The following is a 16,796-nucleotide window of genomic DNA, read 5'->3' as shown; positions in this document are numbered from 1 at the left end:
TGTGTAATTTTATGTCTTTGGTGTGTGTTTGCTGTTATTGGAAATAGCATTCTCCATATTCTTTTAAAATACTTATTTATTCATTTGCTTGATTATTACACTGATTGAGAAGAGATCGTTTTAATTACTAAGCTTGTTTGAAACAAATATCGTTGTACACATTTTATACAAAAGTCTCAGAGATAAAAATGACTATTTTACTTTGAATATTATTCAAATTTATATTCTCCAAGAAGGTAGAATATTTATCAACTTTATTATGGGAACGTGTTGTCCGAAATGATTTTTTTAAATTATTATTTTTATTAAAAAAGAAACTCTTCCTGAGATAAAGTGAAGCACAAACCCATCCTAATGAGGCAATATTAATGTGTGAGTTTCCGGTCAGTCTTCACCTTCACTGACCCGCGGAAAAGTCGTTTTTGTACTCCAGTGGCTCCCATTCAACGATGAAGACGTTGGTTACTGCTGACATCTTGTGGGAGAAAAGGCACCAGCACCGCAGCCTCCGCGCCGAATGCGAAAACAACAAGTGGGCAAATAAATAAATAAAAATGTAGAGCTAAAAAAAGAGAAAGAAAGAAATCGACTGTGTATCACAAAGTTGTGTTTTCCTTCCCCCCTGAAACGCTCAATCGGTCTCCGGTTTCCGAGCGTGATTAAACGTTGGTCCTCACGGTTGTCTGCAGGAAGACTCGGCCATTTGTTTATTCCAGGGTGGCGTTGCACAGGCAACATCTTCCATTATTCATGTGTCCTTTAATTAGCATCACACGTCATCAGGTAAATGGGAAGTAATTAATCTGACATTTCCGTGCAAAGGAGTATAAATGTGAAACCTCACCTGGCTCCATTGCCCAAATATTTAATTTGATGGCGTTACAAGGTTGTGTTTTATCAGCCTGCATTGGCCTTTAGCTTAAATTACCGGCTCAATTGATCAAATGAGACAGCTGACTTTGATTTTCTGCCACACTAAATATATTTACTTCTTTTTTATTTCCATTTTTTCAAAGTAAAAGCACACAAAGTCCCTTCCCTCCCTTGTTGAACACACCAACCACTGTTCAATTCATTCTAACAGATATAGTGTTCTCTTAAAGTAATTAAACTAACCACTGTTAAGTATAACTATGAAAATGCTGACTTTCCATTTTTCAGCTCAATGGAATCAACCTTTCAATTCTGAACGTACTAATATAAAAATATTTGTACCCATGGCGCTCTGCTTAAATGTTCCTTTCTTATCAACCGGAGTGAGAGAACAACTTGTTGTCCATCTCTGGTTGATTTAGCATTTTGGACAGTGACGGCTCAGTGAAATATCCTTTTAACTGTCATAACTTGTTGGTTTCCCCCTTTTGAACGCTGCTTCAAAAAAGTGTTTACGACCATCAGTCAGTGTGGCAGGATTCTCCAGACGGGTGCAGCTTTTAAAAACTGCTGCTTGGCACAATAATCTGAAGCTGCCGTGCGTGATGGTGCACATTTATCACTGTCCCAGCAGAAAAGGGAGCATAAACAAACAGCAGTAAGAGACATGTTATTTTTTACAGACTGTAAAGAGGTGTTGTGAGTTATATTAGCCGACAAGATAAAGACACGCCGCGTTTGTATATGCTCATTGTTCTGTATAGTGGTATCAGTTGTGTGCATGGTGTTGGCAGTGTGATGGCTTTTCTTTTTCCCAGCCAAATAGGTTCTTGATGTAAATCAGAGTCTAACAAAGACAAAAATCAATCTTTGCAAATAGCAAACTGCATGAACACAAACATCTCTGGTTACTCAAATTGTCTTTTTGGAAGCATTGCTTGAATAATCACCTTTAAAAGGAAACGCATCATCCGCGGCAAATGAATGCTAACGTCGCTAAAGTCAAACAGGGGCGAGAACACTTAATCATCAGCACATCAACACTAAAACCATGAATTTCACCTATTAGTGTAAACCAGGCACCGCCCATAAGCTGAAAGTCCTTGAACGGACCAGCCACAGTCCTGACCTGACCCCAGCCACGCATCTCTGGAGAGACCAGAAAATGGCCCCCCACCAACGGTTCCCATCTAACCCAACAGAGCCCGAGAAGATCAACAGAGAATTCCGGCAGCACATCCCCGAATCCCACATAATCGAGATGATTGGAGGCTGTAACTGCTGCCAAAGCTGCTTTAAATAAGCACAGAGTAAAGCGTCTGAATACTGATGTCAATGCAATATTTTAGGTTTTTAAAATGCCTATTTTACCTTTGTGCATAAAGGGTTGGTGTGGGCAAACTGAGATAAGAGGGAAGAAAATGGGAGCGAATGCTCCTCATCTGACCGGAGATGGCGCCGGATTCGTCATCGAGCTTTGACGGGGATCTAATTCAGATAAGCAAACACAGACAAGCAATAACAAAACAGTCCAAACACAATTAAAGCGAGGTGTTTACACCAGCGGATGGGTTGTGTTATTAGCTTGTTTAACCAGCGTTCATACCAACTTGTCCTTTGTCCCTGTGTCGAAAACAACCTTGCTGTTGCCCACATTAAGCTGTTTACACGCACCTTTGACACCGTGTAACCGGGGCTCTAAGCCTCCATTAATAAACCAGATTATTCTCATGCCATCAGGTCCGCGCAGCTGCCTGCAGACACAAGATTTATACCCAGAACAAAGGACGGAAAACATGCGCGATAGTCCTCTGTCACTGCGTTTGAAATATGGCATCAATGGAGGCGGTTTGTGGAAATGGTTGATGTGCACGTGGATGCGGTAAGGGTCAGGCACCCTGTGAGAATCCATCATGTTTCCAGGGGGGTTCTGTCATTGTGACACATCAAAATTACATAAACCAGAACATCTTTGTTACATTTCTTGTAAGTGAGTGACAAACGGTGACACTATAGTGGTGACATAAATTAATTTCTTTGTTTTTTTTCTACAAACACGATTATATTGAATTTTCGAAGCTAGAGCCAGATTGGGTTGGGTTCATCTGTTTCAACAGCTTTTTTGCCTTCTGTACAGGAGTGTTGCAAAAAGCAGTTGCACGCCGCCCATAGAAATCTGGCCAAACCAGCATGATAATGTATCATTTTTTACCACAAACGCCATTCAAGAACGACTGAGGGGACAGAGAGTCCGGGGCTCTGACCCAGACCCATCCAGCATTCACTCACAACGCAATACAACACAAGCCCCAAACAAAAGAAGAGCCACTTCCAGCTCCCTGATCATGGAAACAGGTAGGACACCGCTCCAGTCCAACTGGTGTTCTTTTATCAGGCGTCCTCTGAAAGAGATTCAGGGTAGCTGCTGTTCAAAGCCCGCTAGCAGGCGATGAAATACAGATGGCCTGGAGGCTGATCCTGTGCAAGACCGCGCCTGCCCCTGGCACCGTAGACCTTTAAAAGCCCCCGACAACCCCAAAAGGATGCGACTTGTTCATGATGGAGTGCAGAAGTAGCCTCGCGTTTGTCATTATTGCCCTCAGAAGATTTGCAAAAACACTCCACCGCCAATCTTTAACCCAGACAAAAGGCTCTTCAAATCTGGTGTTTATTCAGTATTTGGAAGAACTTATATGGAGGAAGGAAGTAGACCATTGTGAGATTTTTAATTCTGAATTATCACTGTGAAATTGAAATGGAAATTGGAAACGCTGTGTCTGCATCAGCCTGTTTGATGTTTCCAGCAGGAGCAGACAAACATTCCCGCCGTGACCCGATGTCTGTCTTCGTGTAATCAGGCTAAACGAACCTAAGATACAATTACGCCTGAAAGAGCGCTCCACTGTGACATTTGGGCTGTTACGGAACTATTTCTGCAGCCATTTCCCAAATTATCCCCGTTGTAAAAGCAAAGTAGCCCCAGCGAACGTCTGAAAGGACCCGTCTGTGCTCACATCCCGGCTCTCCCTTTGTGCTCTGCTGAGGACAGATTGCTCGTAAATTACAAATCTCTGGGTTCTCAGCAGAAATGTATGGGCTTGACTGCTAAACAAAAGCATTTTGGCCACTATCTGAAAATTAACGTCGGTCTGAAAACAAAATACAGACTTTAAGAATCTCAGAATTCACTCTTCAGTTTTGGTTTTGGTTATGAAATGCACTGTATAAACAGTTTAAGAGGATTGTGCCCACCTAAAACGTCTGTCATCATCTTCACACAGGTATGATGTACAGGTGAGTAGACTGGCCTTGAAACACTGTTCCAGATGCTTTGAACCGTTTTGAAACTGAATCTCTACACTGGAAGTCAAGAGATCGCTTCTTCAAATGGAGAACTGTTAAATTTGGGCCAGATTTAAATGCACAGGTGCAGAATGGAGCCTATTCATGTTTGAATTCATTTTATATTTCAATAAAATCCCGTATTTTTGTTGTATTTGGCAGAAGACAGTTGAGCACCACTTCTGGATGTGTTTTTGTGCTTTTGTTTGCTTGTTTATTTGATTTTTAAAGTTCTAACTTAGAAATTGAGATTATAAAAAATATCTTTTTTATTGATTTGAGTCAAAGTTGAACACGTATTATATATATATCGTATGTTTGAGGGACAGTATCTAGGTCATAAACATACTTAAATGATGGATCAAAGTCATTATTGTAACCTGTAGATGTGGCTGAGCTTGAACCTGATAATCTGCTGTAAACAACCAAATAAACCTAATTTTAACCAAATTTATGTTGGGTTCTGACTGATAAACAGAAAAGTTCTGCTTTCATCAGGAATTCATAGATTCAATACTCAAAGTGAGACTTGTATAATTGGGCTGTAATATCTGCTATCTTAAAACCATCATCATAATTAGAGGTCTGGTGTGTGAATCTAATCAAAATCCCCCTCTTCGACAGCCACACATGTGGATTTATTTAGAAATTAGCTGTGACGTTTGAAGAAACAAAGACAGCCTTTGCACTACTAATGTGATGGATTACAGCTGATAACAGTTCATATTATTGTCACCTTCTACTCCACAGATCAATGGTTTTAATATCGCTAAATTGGTTTCCCTTTACTCCTTTCTGGTCCTATTATTTATCCTCCCATATGATGTGAAGTTGTTCCACTGAAATCTATGCAACCATGCATGTGTTTACATTGTTTCTGTAGATGATGTTTTATTCAATTATAAATCTCATGTAATTGTAATGAACCCCCAAATGTATGTTCCTTTCAATTGGTTCTGGAGCCCCTTTGTTAGCAGATAATATGCAATAATGATCCCAGAGATTCTTTCATTCAAACCATGTTTGTGCATTGCTCTGTCATTGTTCTGTACATTGTATGCCACCATTTTTGTTGTTCCTGTTAGGCTCTGTGCAGAAAGGGTTGCTGGGCAACTTGGAAGGTGGGGGGGGGGGGGGGGGGGGGGGGGTGGGGGGGGCGGGAGAAGAAAGCTATAATGGGATATGCATATTTTTAAAATGGATGTATATGTATTTGCACGCCATTCAAGTTCTAATAATTGCTGTGTTTACACTTTAAAAGAGTATCACACATACAGTGTCTCTGCATTCAGGCATCGTTATTCTTTTCTGTGCTATTTTCATTCAGGTCTCGGTCAGAAAATGCAATGAATGTTAATAATTTATCTTAAATGAGTTTCACTGTATTTCAGACCTCTTGCCTCTGTCAATGTTTGCCTGTTGTTCCACTTCTTTTGCTCATGATTGTTTGTTTGTGCTGCAGATGCTGTATAAATAAAGTTAAATTGAATTGAACAGTAGAGCAGCCAAATCAATGGGATTCAATCAGACTCCTGAAGGTTATTTTGAGCTTCCCCTCAGTGGTAAACCTTCATTTCTGGATTGAGAATTGTAACTTGCTGAAGTGTAACTTCACTAATCAAACAATTTCAACCTGATTTGCCGTTTTTTCTCTCCCTGGAGTCTGCTCCTCTCACTGCCGGTCAACAAAAGAGAACCAAGACGATCGGTTGCTTCGGCCGATCCGACTCTCCGAAGCGGGTCCAAGGACTCCTTCAAAACCCAAGAGCTGAGGTCGTCTCTTCTGCTGCCGCTCGTGTGAATTTAGCTGCTTTCATTTTCACATTTCAACAGAAATCCATTCCTGTTTGACACGCAGCAACACCGGGTTGTCAAATGTGGACGTCACACTGGAGACAAAGGCGCATGAAATCCGAGCTGGCCAGCCTCCTTCCCGTTGCTATGACTACAGCAGCCTTCAGTAAGTGCCCGCCCACTTGGGGGAATTCACAGGTCTCACCTGGCAACCAAAATGGATCCTTTTATTTACACAGAAACATGAAGCGGGTTGATCCCAGGGCCCCTGTGCTGGACCCCTGCCCTGTCCCTGTCTCTCACAGGGTGCATGTGGATCAGGGCGTGTTTCATAGCCAGCAGGTGCAGGAGCAGGTTGAGCAGGTTGTTCCTTGAATGACGCTCCATCGGGCCCTCCTCCCTCGACTCCTGACTCCCGACTCCTTGAGCACCTCTGATCACTTCACTCTCTGGTGTTTACAGCTCACCTCAGAGATTCTTTTTTAAATTTTTTCTCAGAGGTTCTCATCAGATACCGAGCACAGACACGGTAAGAACCACCGGGAAAATGACTCGCTTGCTAGCTGTCTTCAGCAACTTTTTAGACTTTTAAGATGAATGGAGTTGATTTTATGTGAAATACATTTGTTATTATGTACCTCCTCTATGGATGCATTATAATTTGTTGACTCTGGGACAATTTCTGTTAAAATGGGAAGGTTTTTGTTTACATATACCTCTTTGTGCTGATTCCGGTGTAAATGATGAGAGCGATGATGGTGTCAGATGTATGAACAGGAAGTGATAACTCAAACTGCGTGATTGCCAGATCAGATGACATCTTTGGCGGCTGCGATTCTCACCTGTTTCATGACCTCTGTTTTTTTGACACCAGTGACAAAGTTACAGCAACAGCAATTGCAATTCCACCATCAACACATGAGAATAAGGTGAAAAGACCAGAGATATTGCTGTTTTCACAGGGGAATTCCTAAGTCGCACAGAACAAACAAACTGTTTGTCACCTGACATATTTTTGAGGCTTGCCCATTGAAACCAGCCTGTTATACCTGTTTAATATGAATCACTTCAGAATGTGTCCGACAACAAATATCCCGACTGACTGATGAGCCAATAATTCTTAATATAGAACAAGCAGCACAAGTGGAATTTGCAATAATATGAGGAAAAGACATCTGTAATGGGGTTGGAGGAACCGTCAGAGGGTGCATAATAAAAACAGTTATAATACTTCAGAATATCCTGTACAGACACCAGAAAACTTTGTTCATCTTTCCTGGTGCAAATGGGAACAAATCCCAGCACCATTGTTCCCAAAGAAGAAAAAAACAAAGCCGCGCAGAGCTGCAAATTTAAATCTCTGAAAGAAAATAAATCTGCTTTGCATGCTCCACTGTGACGGACGGTCACTCCGCTCACTTTGTTGGGACGATTTATGGTCCCTGCAGAATAAATCACACTTGCCATTTAAAAAAAGATAAAAACTGGGATTGATTTAAAGAGATGGACGCTCCTTTCAGTGATAAGACAGTTGATTTTTAAGGTAGCATATGGCGTATTAGCGTATGCTAATTTGCTGTGACAGAAATGCCCAAACTCCCGATTTACGTGTTTAAACTCCTCATGCGGATGCTTTCGCCTTGTCAGTCTGTCAGCCTGCTCCCTGAAGGGAAGAAGCAGAGGACTGCAGCCATGCAGCCGAGGGGAGAACTAGCAGCTCAGAAGTGCACAGCCATGTCTGACCACATTGAAATTTAACGACCGGCTTGAAGCCAGCAGTGTCGCATTAATGATGTTGGGCATTTTTTATTTTCACTCGAGGTCGTTTTGGGTGGTCAGTTTGAATTTAATGCGGAACACAACAGTTGAAATTTTCGCTCGCTTTATTTCTTTACTTATTTATTGTCCTGGATTCTCGATGGTGAGCACAGCTACGTTCCGTGCAGACGAAAACCAAAACTTTGCTGCCAAGCTGCCTAAAAGCACGATTAAAGTGGAGAGGCCGGTCGGGCGTTTGAGACTGACTGATACTACCAATTGATTTTTGGGGCTCGTAAAGTTAAACTATTTAACAAATTATGTCAACAACCTCACATTAATTTAGACATTTAATAACTTGCAAGCATAACTGTGCTATAATGTCACCATTAGACAACTGCGAGGAAAGCAATTAACAATAATAACACTTCACAGCCCACTGATGGGCCCCAGAGCTTGAACTAATGAGTGGTGGAGGCAGCGGTGTTACCAACTGTTGATTTTGTTCTAATTACTGTACTCAGTCTATTTCAAATGCACAAAATTCAGAGTTCTGTTGTGCTGTAGCTTGATCTAGACTGAACTATTAATTAAGCGATCTTAGGGAATTCTGAACCATGAAAACTGGCTTTAACAGCTCTTTCCCCACATTTTCCATGTTTTAGATCCGAGCCTCTTCGATGGAACTGTTTTTCAAGGTCACGGCTGGTCTCCTTTTGTTGGCCCACGCCTTCCAGTCAGTATCACTCCAGCAATCCACCGACTCTCCGGGACGGACGATTGATAAAAGTTGGCTCCGTGACCTGGTCAGAAACAGGACAGGACATCAAGCCGTGGGGATTCCATCAGCGGGGACGGAACCGGATCAGGGATTTGACCCGACTCTTGACTCCAGTCATGATTACAGTGGCGGCATCACGTCTGGCTCCATGCCCATACTAAATGAAGAAGAGAGGATTAAAGATGCTGATGAAGAACAGGAGGATCTGAATGTGGTCACCACCCCTGAGCTTCCTGGAGATCCAAATCTGGCCACACAAGATCCGTTTCTAGATGTCAATGTTTCTGCAACCACTCTGGATTCCACAAACGTTACAGACGTTGAGAAAGAAACTAAGAACTCCACGGCCACTTCTCTTCTCTCAAACTCTACCATGTTTCCGACTGCCGAGAACTCGACCCGCCTGTCAGACATCAATCAAAACAATTCTCTGACAACCTTGGCTCCAGAGGGCAACGCCACTCAGGAAACTGCAACAACACCAACAGAGGACACACGCTTGATTAACCTGACAGAACCGACTGACACAAGAACAACCAAGGTCAGCCAGACAAGCACCACGTCTGTGCCTGCAACAAGCTTCCAGCCATCTATGAGCTCAGAAATGAGCCTCAAAACGACCATTTCTCCTGTCCAAGACACACCTGAGGTGGCCAACAAGACAGGAACAGGAAGTAGCTCAGAAAGAGGTAGGTCTCCTTTTCACCTGTCAGCTATTTGATATCACCTTAGAACAGATACCACCCACCCCCCAAAACCATTTGTGATTCAATATAAGAAAATCCTGAGAAAAGACGCGCTAAAGCGTTCATGATCATTCCTCAGTCCATTCACACTGCCCCTGTCCCACATTTGCCTGCATCTATTTCCCACCCCGAGAGGACAAATGCTTGTTCTTTCAAAGGAAAAGGTTGGATTGAGTTTCAGGTGCTCTCAATGTTGCCAGCACAAGTAAAAGGGTGCGTTTCACATCCTTTCAGCGGGACAATGAGACTTTGTCTAAAAGGAATCCTCAGAGAGGAACTCGGGTCAATGATACTTGGAACTTTTCTGGGTCGTGAGACAAGTTTTTGGTGATGGCCAGTATTGATATAAAGAAAGCTTTCTCCCCCCTACAATGAACTACAAACCTGCCAAACTTGCACTGAAATGACAAGTATAGGATTGAATTTTAGATATTTTGGAAGAATGAAAAACAATATTACTTCACTGACACGTGTGTTGGGGTCCTTTGCTATGACACGTCGATTTTTGTAAATGATTTTAAAGGACACACGTGTCCATGTGTGTATATGGTCTCAAGACTCATAAGGAACATCATCCAGAACTGAAAGATCATTTCTGTGGACCGCTGAAAATGTAGCGTGCAGAGTTTGTGGCATCACATGCAACATGGCTGAAGCCAAAGTCAAAGGTCTGAATGCTGATCTCAAAGCAGTATTTTGTGTGTGTGTGTGTGTGTGTGTGCGTGCGCGTGTGCAGTGTCATTGATCCAGATCACTGCAGTTTTAAGCACTGGTACCAGGACTTCAGACGACTCCAGTTTTAAGTTCAGGACACAACCCACAAACTAACTGAAACACGATACCTAAATTCCTGCTGCGTATATTAAAACACGGTGCTCCTGCCCCTTCCCCCCAAGATGCAGGCGGGCCTTTATGCAGGTTTTGCCCGGTTGGTTTGAAATTAAACGGATCGCCGGAGCAGATATGGCGGGAGGCTGTGACACTGAGAGGATATGAAAATACACTGTGAGAAACTGAGGGTAACACAAAAACAACAACGGTTCACACTGACAAGCCCAGCGTGGACCCCAAACATGCAAAGTGCAGTTGAGCTGAAAACACAAACCTCGGAAGCCTTTTCTGACATCAGTAAATACAAATATTCAGTCTTAAAACCTCTTGGAACAGGTGGATAAATAAGTGAAGCTTATTTAATGCCTTACAGAGCAAAGTCCTAAAGTTCTAGACAAGGTTAGAATGGAGGAAAAGGACTTGAAGGCAGAGAGCAGACGGCATCATTCCACGTTCTTTTAGTTTTTAATTGAGTCAGAGGGAAATCCAGCAGTGCCTGAACAGAAGATCCAAGTGGATTGTTGTGTGGACTGAAGGAGGTTAAAGACAGAGCAGGTCAGTGATACCGACAGAAATGGGGTCACGTGAGTGCATCTGTAGCAGACCCCAGGATCCCTTGTAGAGGCCTAATCAATTACTGAAGTCAGAGTTTAATGAAATCATGAAGGAAAAAAACATTTGTAAAAACAGAAAAAGAATAACTGTGTCCTGCTGTATATTATCACCCAGCATTTAACAGCCAAACTTCACTGCTAACCAACCATTAATGCTAACTGCGCTCAATTTCCAGCTGTTAGATTCGGTCTTATATAACCTGAAGGAAGCAAATTGAAAGGGAATGGACTCAGAGCCCTGAGGACCACTACCAGCAAAAAGAAGAAATAAGTATTTGAAAAAGGAAAGAATCTGCTTGAGGAAATTAGATGCTAACTGACTTCATTTGAGTTCATCATTATGTGAGTGATGACACAAAGGGCATCAGTTTCAGTGAAATGCCGTAGTTACCATGGAAACTAGTTTTAAAATGTAAAAAGAATATAATGTTGATTTGGGAATATCTGTATTAGAATGCCTTTAGGCATGGCAAATGTCAACATGCTAATGTGCTCGCAATGTCCATGTCATGTCAGCATGCCAAGAAATTGGAAAATACAAATTTTCATTCTCATTTTACAGTAAAGTGAGCTTTATTTGATATACAAAGAAAAAGAAAGAAAAACAGCAGAAGAAAAAGCCAACTATAATGAATTCTAATAGATTGCAAGAATGCAATCTGTGTAAAGTTAAAGGAGAAAATCATGAACACCAAGACAATGGAAACCTTTAATGAAGAAGATTATGTATAAGGTGCTGCATCTCCGTGCCTGAAAATATTCAGAAGTCTACTCTCAGCGTCTGCACAGGGTTAGACATGTTTGATGATGCTATTTATGTCACCCCATGGACCCTTATGGATCACTTCATGTGGGATCGTGTGGGATAAATCTAGCTGGAGGCTACTGGGTTGTTCCTGGAACTTAATTTGGTCAGGCTGCAGGCCGGCATTATCAAACATGACTTGCTCCAAGCTCTGGTAGATTCTGGACAATCGCTCCGGTGTAATCTCTTTAGCCTTCACAAATAAAGTGCTAAGACGAAGCCTTCTAATATGACACCTGTAACCACACAGTGCTTCTTTTCACACAAATAAGATCAGGCCTCATCTTGCTGCCGGCTATCTAAACCACATCTTCCATCTGGTTCTTGGTTTGCACCTCAACATTGTGTAAAATAAGCCCCGTGCACAGGTGTGGCACCATCGCCATATGTTAGCTCCAACCATGCATACTCATGCACAGATGAGCAGAGGACAAGTTCACGACTGGGGGAGCTTGGGAAAACTTTCACTCATACTGGATGATACAGTTTCAAAGAAAAAGTACCCCCTCCCCCCAAAAAAAGAACAAAAGAAAAATCGGAATTTGATGTGAGAACTGAAGAGTGTTTTGGATCAACTCGCCTCAGGTAAGGGGTAAATTGATCCCAGGAAGTGGGTAAATTGAGCCATTTGTAGATAACACGCCCGTTGAATTATTTATGTTTGTCCTGATAAAAAAACAAATGTAGTATTATTTTGCCGGAGGATATTGGAAAATGCTCTGCGGCTGCCTGTTGTTTCCCGTACCAACGTCTCAAGCACAAATGGGCAAATTAGAAGAGAGGAAAGAAGCTCTTTAGCTTTAATTACCCTTCATTGTCTGGTGGATGTTATACCGAGGATGGCCCCTGTTTTAAAACACGTGGACTCCGCTTCGCACCAGCATTCCCAATTAGCTGCCTGATGGAAGTGTGAAGAAGTAATGTTCCCTGGCTCATGAGGTCCCCTCACCCGGTTAGTGGCCTCAAAATATTTAAATGTATTCCAGGATTATTCACCGCAGTGCAAATGACACTAATTGAGATGCGCTGTATATCCTCATTGTTGCCATTGGAAACGCAAATCCCTAAATATGTTCAGATCTAACCGCCAGTGAAAGCAGCTGTTTTTAAATATTTTTCCTCTCTATGTGTGGCCCCTTGCATCACTTCTAGGTCTGGACTCTGATGTCCAAAGGAACAAAAGACACACACAATGGTCGGCCATACTGGTAACGGCCATCGCCGTGGGCTGTTTCGGACTGGTGGTCTACGTCATCCTGAGGAACAAGCGGAGGAAAGGGTTCTCCCACAGGAAACTGGTGGAGGTCCCCACAGATCCAGGCATGTGATCTCTGTCTGTCTGTCTGTCTGTCTGTTCTGTCTGCCTGCCTCCTCTGCCTGCCTGCCTGCCTGCCTGCTGCCTGTCTGCCTCTCTCTCTGCCTGCCTGCCTGCCTGTCTGCCTGTCTGCCCGCCTGCCTGTCTGTCTGTCTGCCTGCCTGCCTGCCTGTCTGTCTGTCTGTCTGCCTGCCTGCCTGCTGCCTGCTGCCTGCCCGCCTGCCTGTCTGTCTGCCTGCCTGCCTGCCTGCCTGCCTGTCTGCCTGTCTGTCTGCCTGCCTGCCTGCCTGCCTGTCTGCCCGCCTGCCTGTCTGTCTGCCTGCCTGCCTGCCTGCCTGCCTGTCTGCCTGCCTGCCTGCCTGTCTGCCTGTCTGCCTGTCTGTCTGCCTGCCTGCCTGCCTGCCTGCCTGTCTGCCTGCCTGCCTGCCTGTCTGCCTGTCTGCCTGCCTGCCTGCCTGCCTGCCTGCCTGCCTGTCTGTCTGTCTGTCTGCCTGCCTGCCTGCTGCCTGCTGTCTGCCTGCCTGTCTGTCTGTCTGTCTGCCTGTCTGTCTGTCTGTCTGTCTGCCTGCCTGCCTGCCTGCCTGTCTGTCTTTAGTAAGAGGGATAATTGTTAAAATGATGATTAAAAACAGTAGAAATGCTGCTTTGATGTCAATTATAACTGGGAGTAATGTGAAGACAGTAACCGCTACTGAAGGTTGGTTGAATTTAGTTTCATTTGTGTCGATGAATAAAGAATTTTCATCGCGTTTCTGCAAACCCTCACAAGCGTTTAAAAAGTTGTTCATTGTTGCAGAGATGCTGAAGAATGTTTACACATTTTTTCCCCCCGTTTTCCTTAGTTCTGCGATTGGACAACAGCGGACCTATGGATTTTGGTCAGGTGGCCTATTACAATCGAGGACTCCAGGGGGACGACATCCAGATGTCCAACATCCCAGGGCGCTACTGACAGCCGTGCCAGACCCTCCTGTTAATAATTTTCATCGATCAAACCGTAGATAAAGTGCTGCTCTTTGTAAATAGAACCTCCTTGCGGTGACAGTTGTGGGCTGAAGGTACAAATGGGTTGATGCAAATGTGTTTTACAGTGGAAAATCTGTTTATTTCATTCAAATAGTGGGTTTTTGTGGCGCGTTATCATCTCCTCACCAATCTGGCAGTCACCATATTGGAGATTCTCGGTGAGGTAAACAAAGCACACGCTGATGGAGAAACCCAAAGGTTTCCATGAAAAATGATGAATTATTGCCGTCTTTTTGGCTGCACTGATCGGTCAGAGCCTGAAAAACAGTCTCACACACTGCCAATTTTTTACAAATCCCGGAGAATGATGCCAAACGCTTTCAGAGGAAGAGAAGCGCTTGTGGTTAACAAAGGTAGAGCAGGAGCTACGAGACAAAAATGTGGACATCCGAATTTGTTCAGCCCTTTTCTTGTCAGGTAAGTGAAACATCAACAGCAGTGGCTCTTCGCTACACCTTGGGTGTTGTGATGATATCTTACAGTTAAGATTAGGTTGATTAAAGAGGTTACAGCACGACTTACTTTGCCATTTGCAAAATCTGCTTTACCCATCTACACATCATTTATAGGCCTCCAATCTTGTGTAAGATTTAAGGTCTTCAGTGGTGTGTGGGCTTGGCAGCAACACCAGGTAGTTGGCAATATTGGGATGGAAGGATCCGAGACGAGGGAGCCAACTCACATGGATCTGTACCACAAACAAACTGTAACTTTTCAGAATTTCAGGCCCTTTCTTGCGAACCAACTCCTTCCCCGTATACCTTTGCATCCATAACACAATTTAAAGAGCTTTTCTGTGGTTTTGGACATTGATCCATCGCAGTGTTTACATCCGAGTGCCTCCAATATGGCTGCCCAAAACAAGAGGTAGGTGAAAATCCTCTATAGTGCAATCGCTGAGGGGGGGCGTGTAAAATCCACGGCGAGCAGCCAAAATTAACTTTGTGTATGTTGCCAAAGGGAATCAAACGATTCAACTTTCCTAATGAGGGTTCTGCAGGATTGTGACGCCTGTTTCTAGAACGGATGTTTGCTACAGTTTTTAATAGAAACCACAGAGCGCACTCACGTAGGATCAGCTCAGATGAGGAGGAGAAGCGGATGACACAGCCAAAGAGGTTTTACTCTGGGGAGGGGGGGTGGAGGCGGGCGGCTGCTGATGTGTTCACAGGATTTAATGTTCAGAAAGGCAAATGCGTGTTTGGTTTGGGCGGCAGCACATCAACAAAACGCCCTGATTGCTTTTTAGAGTTATTTAAAGATTTACACAAACCTTAACTTCTTTTTGATGGTGATTCTTTAATGTTTGATCTGACTGAATGGACAAGGACAAGCTAATCTCTTTTTCCTCTACGACCACTGCAATATTTTGTAGATTTCTAAAATGTTTCTACTTTCTCTGCGACATAAAACACTTTTAAATGTACAGATAGAAAAGGCCTCTTTGATTTCTGGCTGCAGTGACGCTTATATGCACCTTCATTGTGATTCATATGTGCCCAAACAGGCACAAAATAAAATGTTTATGCGCTGTGGCAGCAGACGGGGCAGGCCATCGTTTCCGTTTCATCATTTTCATAAAAAAGGGTGAGGGAGAGGAGGAAGGTGCCGAAGTGTTATAGGAGTGAAGAGGTCACTGCGTCCATGCGCAGTAAACGTACCGAGAGCCATCGCCTTTCAATAAACAAACCTCTCGCAAATGTTTCCATGCATTTGATGACTTCCTGTTCAGGATGTGGCTGTTTGGTGTGCTGCCAAAATCAATTACCTGAATTCATATATTCCATATTATAGCGGGGGGGTTACCAGCAGGTTAATTTAGTCTTCTGTGGGAAATTAATTCAAAGAAAATTGAATGGCTGCTGCATGGAGGCTGTGTCAGCAGCCAAGTTTTACCTACAGTTGAACTCATTCTCTGTCAGATGAGGCTGTGGAAATGGCTTTAACCTACTTAATTGTCCTTTTGTTATAACTGCAGCCTCAGCCTGTTAACAGATGACCCCTGACAACAGTTGGACCGTCAACAGGGCTTTGAACGGTATGATTTCTCCTGCAGAATTCACGGGGGTTGGTGTGTGTGCATGTGTGTGTGTGTGAGTGTGTTGTGTGTGGTGTGTGTGGGGGGGGGTTCAGAAACCCCAAAACAAGAGTCAAAGAGTCTTTCAGTAAAAAGCCGTGTTGCCAGAGAGCAGCGTAGTGGGTCCTAAAGGTTTAGAAGTGACAAACAAGGGGAATTACTGATGTCGTCATAAAGGATTCCATGAAGATGGTACAAAAAGCTAATGGATCTTTCCCTTTTTTTTAATGTTCATTACCTCCTGTGTAGAAGTTCACCCCAAACATGATGCAAATATAGGCAATGTGGCGAAAACTGAAACGGAGCCACGATATTAATTTACTCATTCTGTTTAAACAGATATTATTCTCATTTAAGTTCTGATATCTGCTAGACTAAAGAAACCCTGTCAAATTGCCAATTAATTCCCTCATGACTGTCCCCCTGTTGGAACAAGAGGAGCACGGTGTTATGGGTATTGCAGATGTCCTAAGAATAAACCGGCGACAGTCCTCCATGTGAAGGACTCTGTCCTGTGGAGAGTTCTGAAGGCTCTGGACATTTGACTAGTCCTTCGGTGGCCTTTACTGATGTAGAATCTATCAGATTGAGTGACAATCTGCGAGGGAGGACAGATGGGCGAGACAAGAGACTCTACTTATTTCACTATTTTCTGTCTCCTCATTTCCCCCGTTCTCCTTCCTGTGACCCAGAAATCGATCCCAGCGCGTCACGTTGACGGATGCCTCAATTCCGAAAATGCATCTGGAGGACGAAAGACTTGTTGGAGTGGCCGTGAGTGAGGCGCGTGTGCTCGGCAGCTACCTCGAAGGCACAAAGCAAAGGATGAAAGCG

The 16,796-nt window shown here is 43.5% G+C and overlaps 1 protein-coding gene across 2 annotated transcripts; it reads left to right on the top strand.

The window, feature by feature from the left end:
• Window positions 1-6,348: 6,348 nt before the first annotated feature.
• muc15 (mucin 15, cell surface associated) lies at window positions 6,349-15,438 on the top strand. Of its 2 annotated transcripts, XM_057025345.1 has the most exons (5): window positions 6,349-6,538; window positions 6,884-6,938; window positions 8,433-9,237; window positions 12,697-12,864; window positions 13,702-15,438. In XM_057025345.1, the coding sequence occupies exons 3-5, from the start codon at window positions 8,448-8,450 to the stop codon at window positions 13,809-13,811; spliced, it is 1,068 nt and encodes a 355-aa protein (XP_056881325.1). In that variant the 5' UTR covers window positions 6,349-6,538; window positions 6,884-6,938; window positions 8,433-8,447; the 3' UTR covers window positions 13,812-15,438. The 2 variants fall into 2 exon arrangements, with proteins under 2 accessions (XP_056881325.1, XP_056881324.1); XM_057025344.1 differs by lacking the exon at window positions 6,884-6,938 and having other exon boundaries at window positions 6,352-6,538.
• The last annotated feature ends 1,358 nt before the right edge of the window (window positions 15,439-16,796 follow it).

The sequence above is a fragment of the Takifugu flavidus genome, chromosome 2, assembly GCF_003711565.1.
Source record: "Takifugu flavidus isolate HTHZ2018 chromosome 2, ASM371156v2, whole genome shotgun sequence".
NCBI classification, from domain to species: domain Eukaryota; kingdom Metazoa; phylum Chordata; class Actinopteri; order Tetraodontiformes; family Tetraodontidae; genus Takifugu; species Takifugu flavidus.
The sequence above is the reverse complement of the archived record's forward strand: the minus strand, read 5'-3'. Positions and strand labels throughout refer to the sequence as shown.

Coding starts and splice junctions, on each gene's coding strand:
- muc15 (XM_057025345.1), top strand. CDS start 8,448: ATGGAACTGTTTTTCAAGGTCACGGCTGGTCTCCTTTTGTTGGCCCAC. Junction 9,238..12,696: donor AGGAAGTAGCTCAGAAAGAG/GTAGGTCTCCTT, acceptor CATCACTTCTAG/GTCTGGACTCTGATGTCCAA. Junction 12,865..13,701: donor GGAGGTCCCCACAGATCCAG/GCATGTGATCTC, acceptor CGTTTTCCTTAG/TTCTGCGATTGGACAACAGC.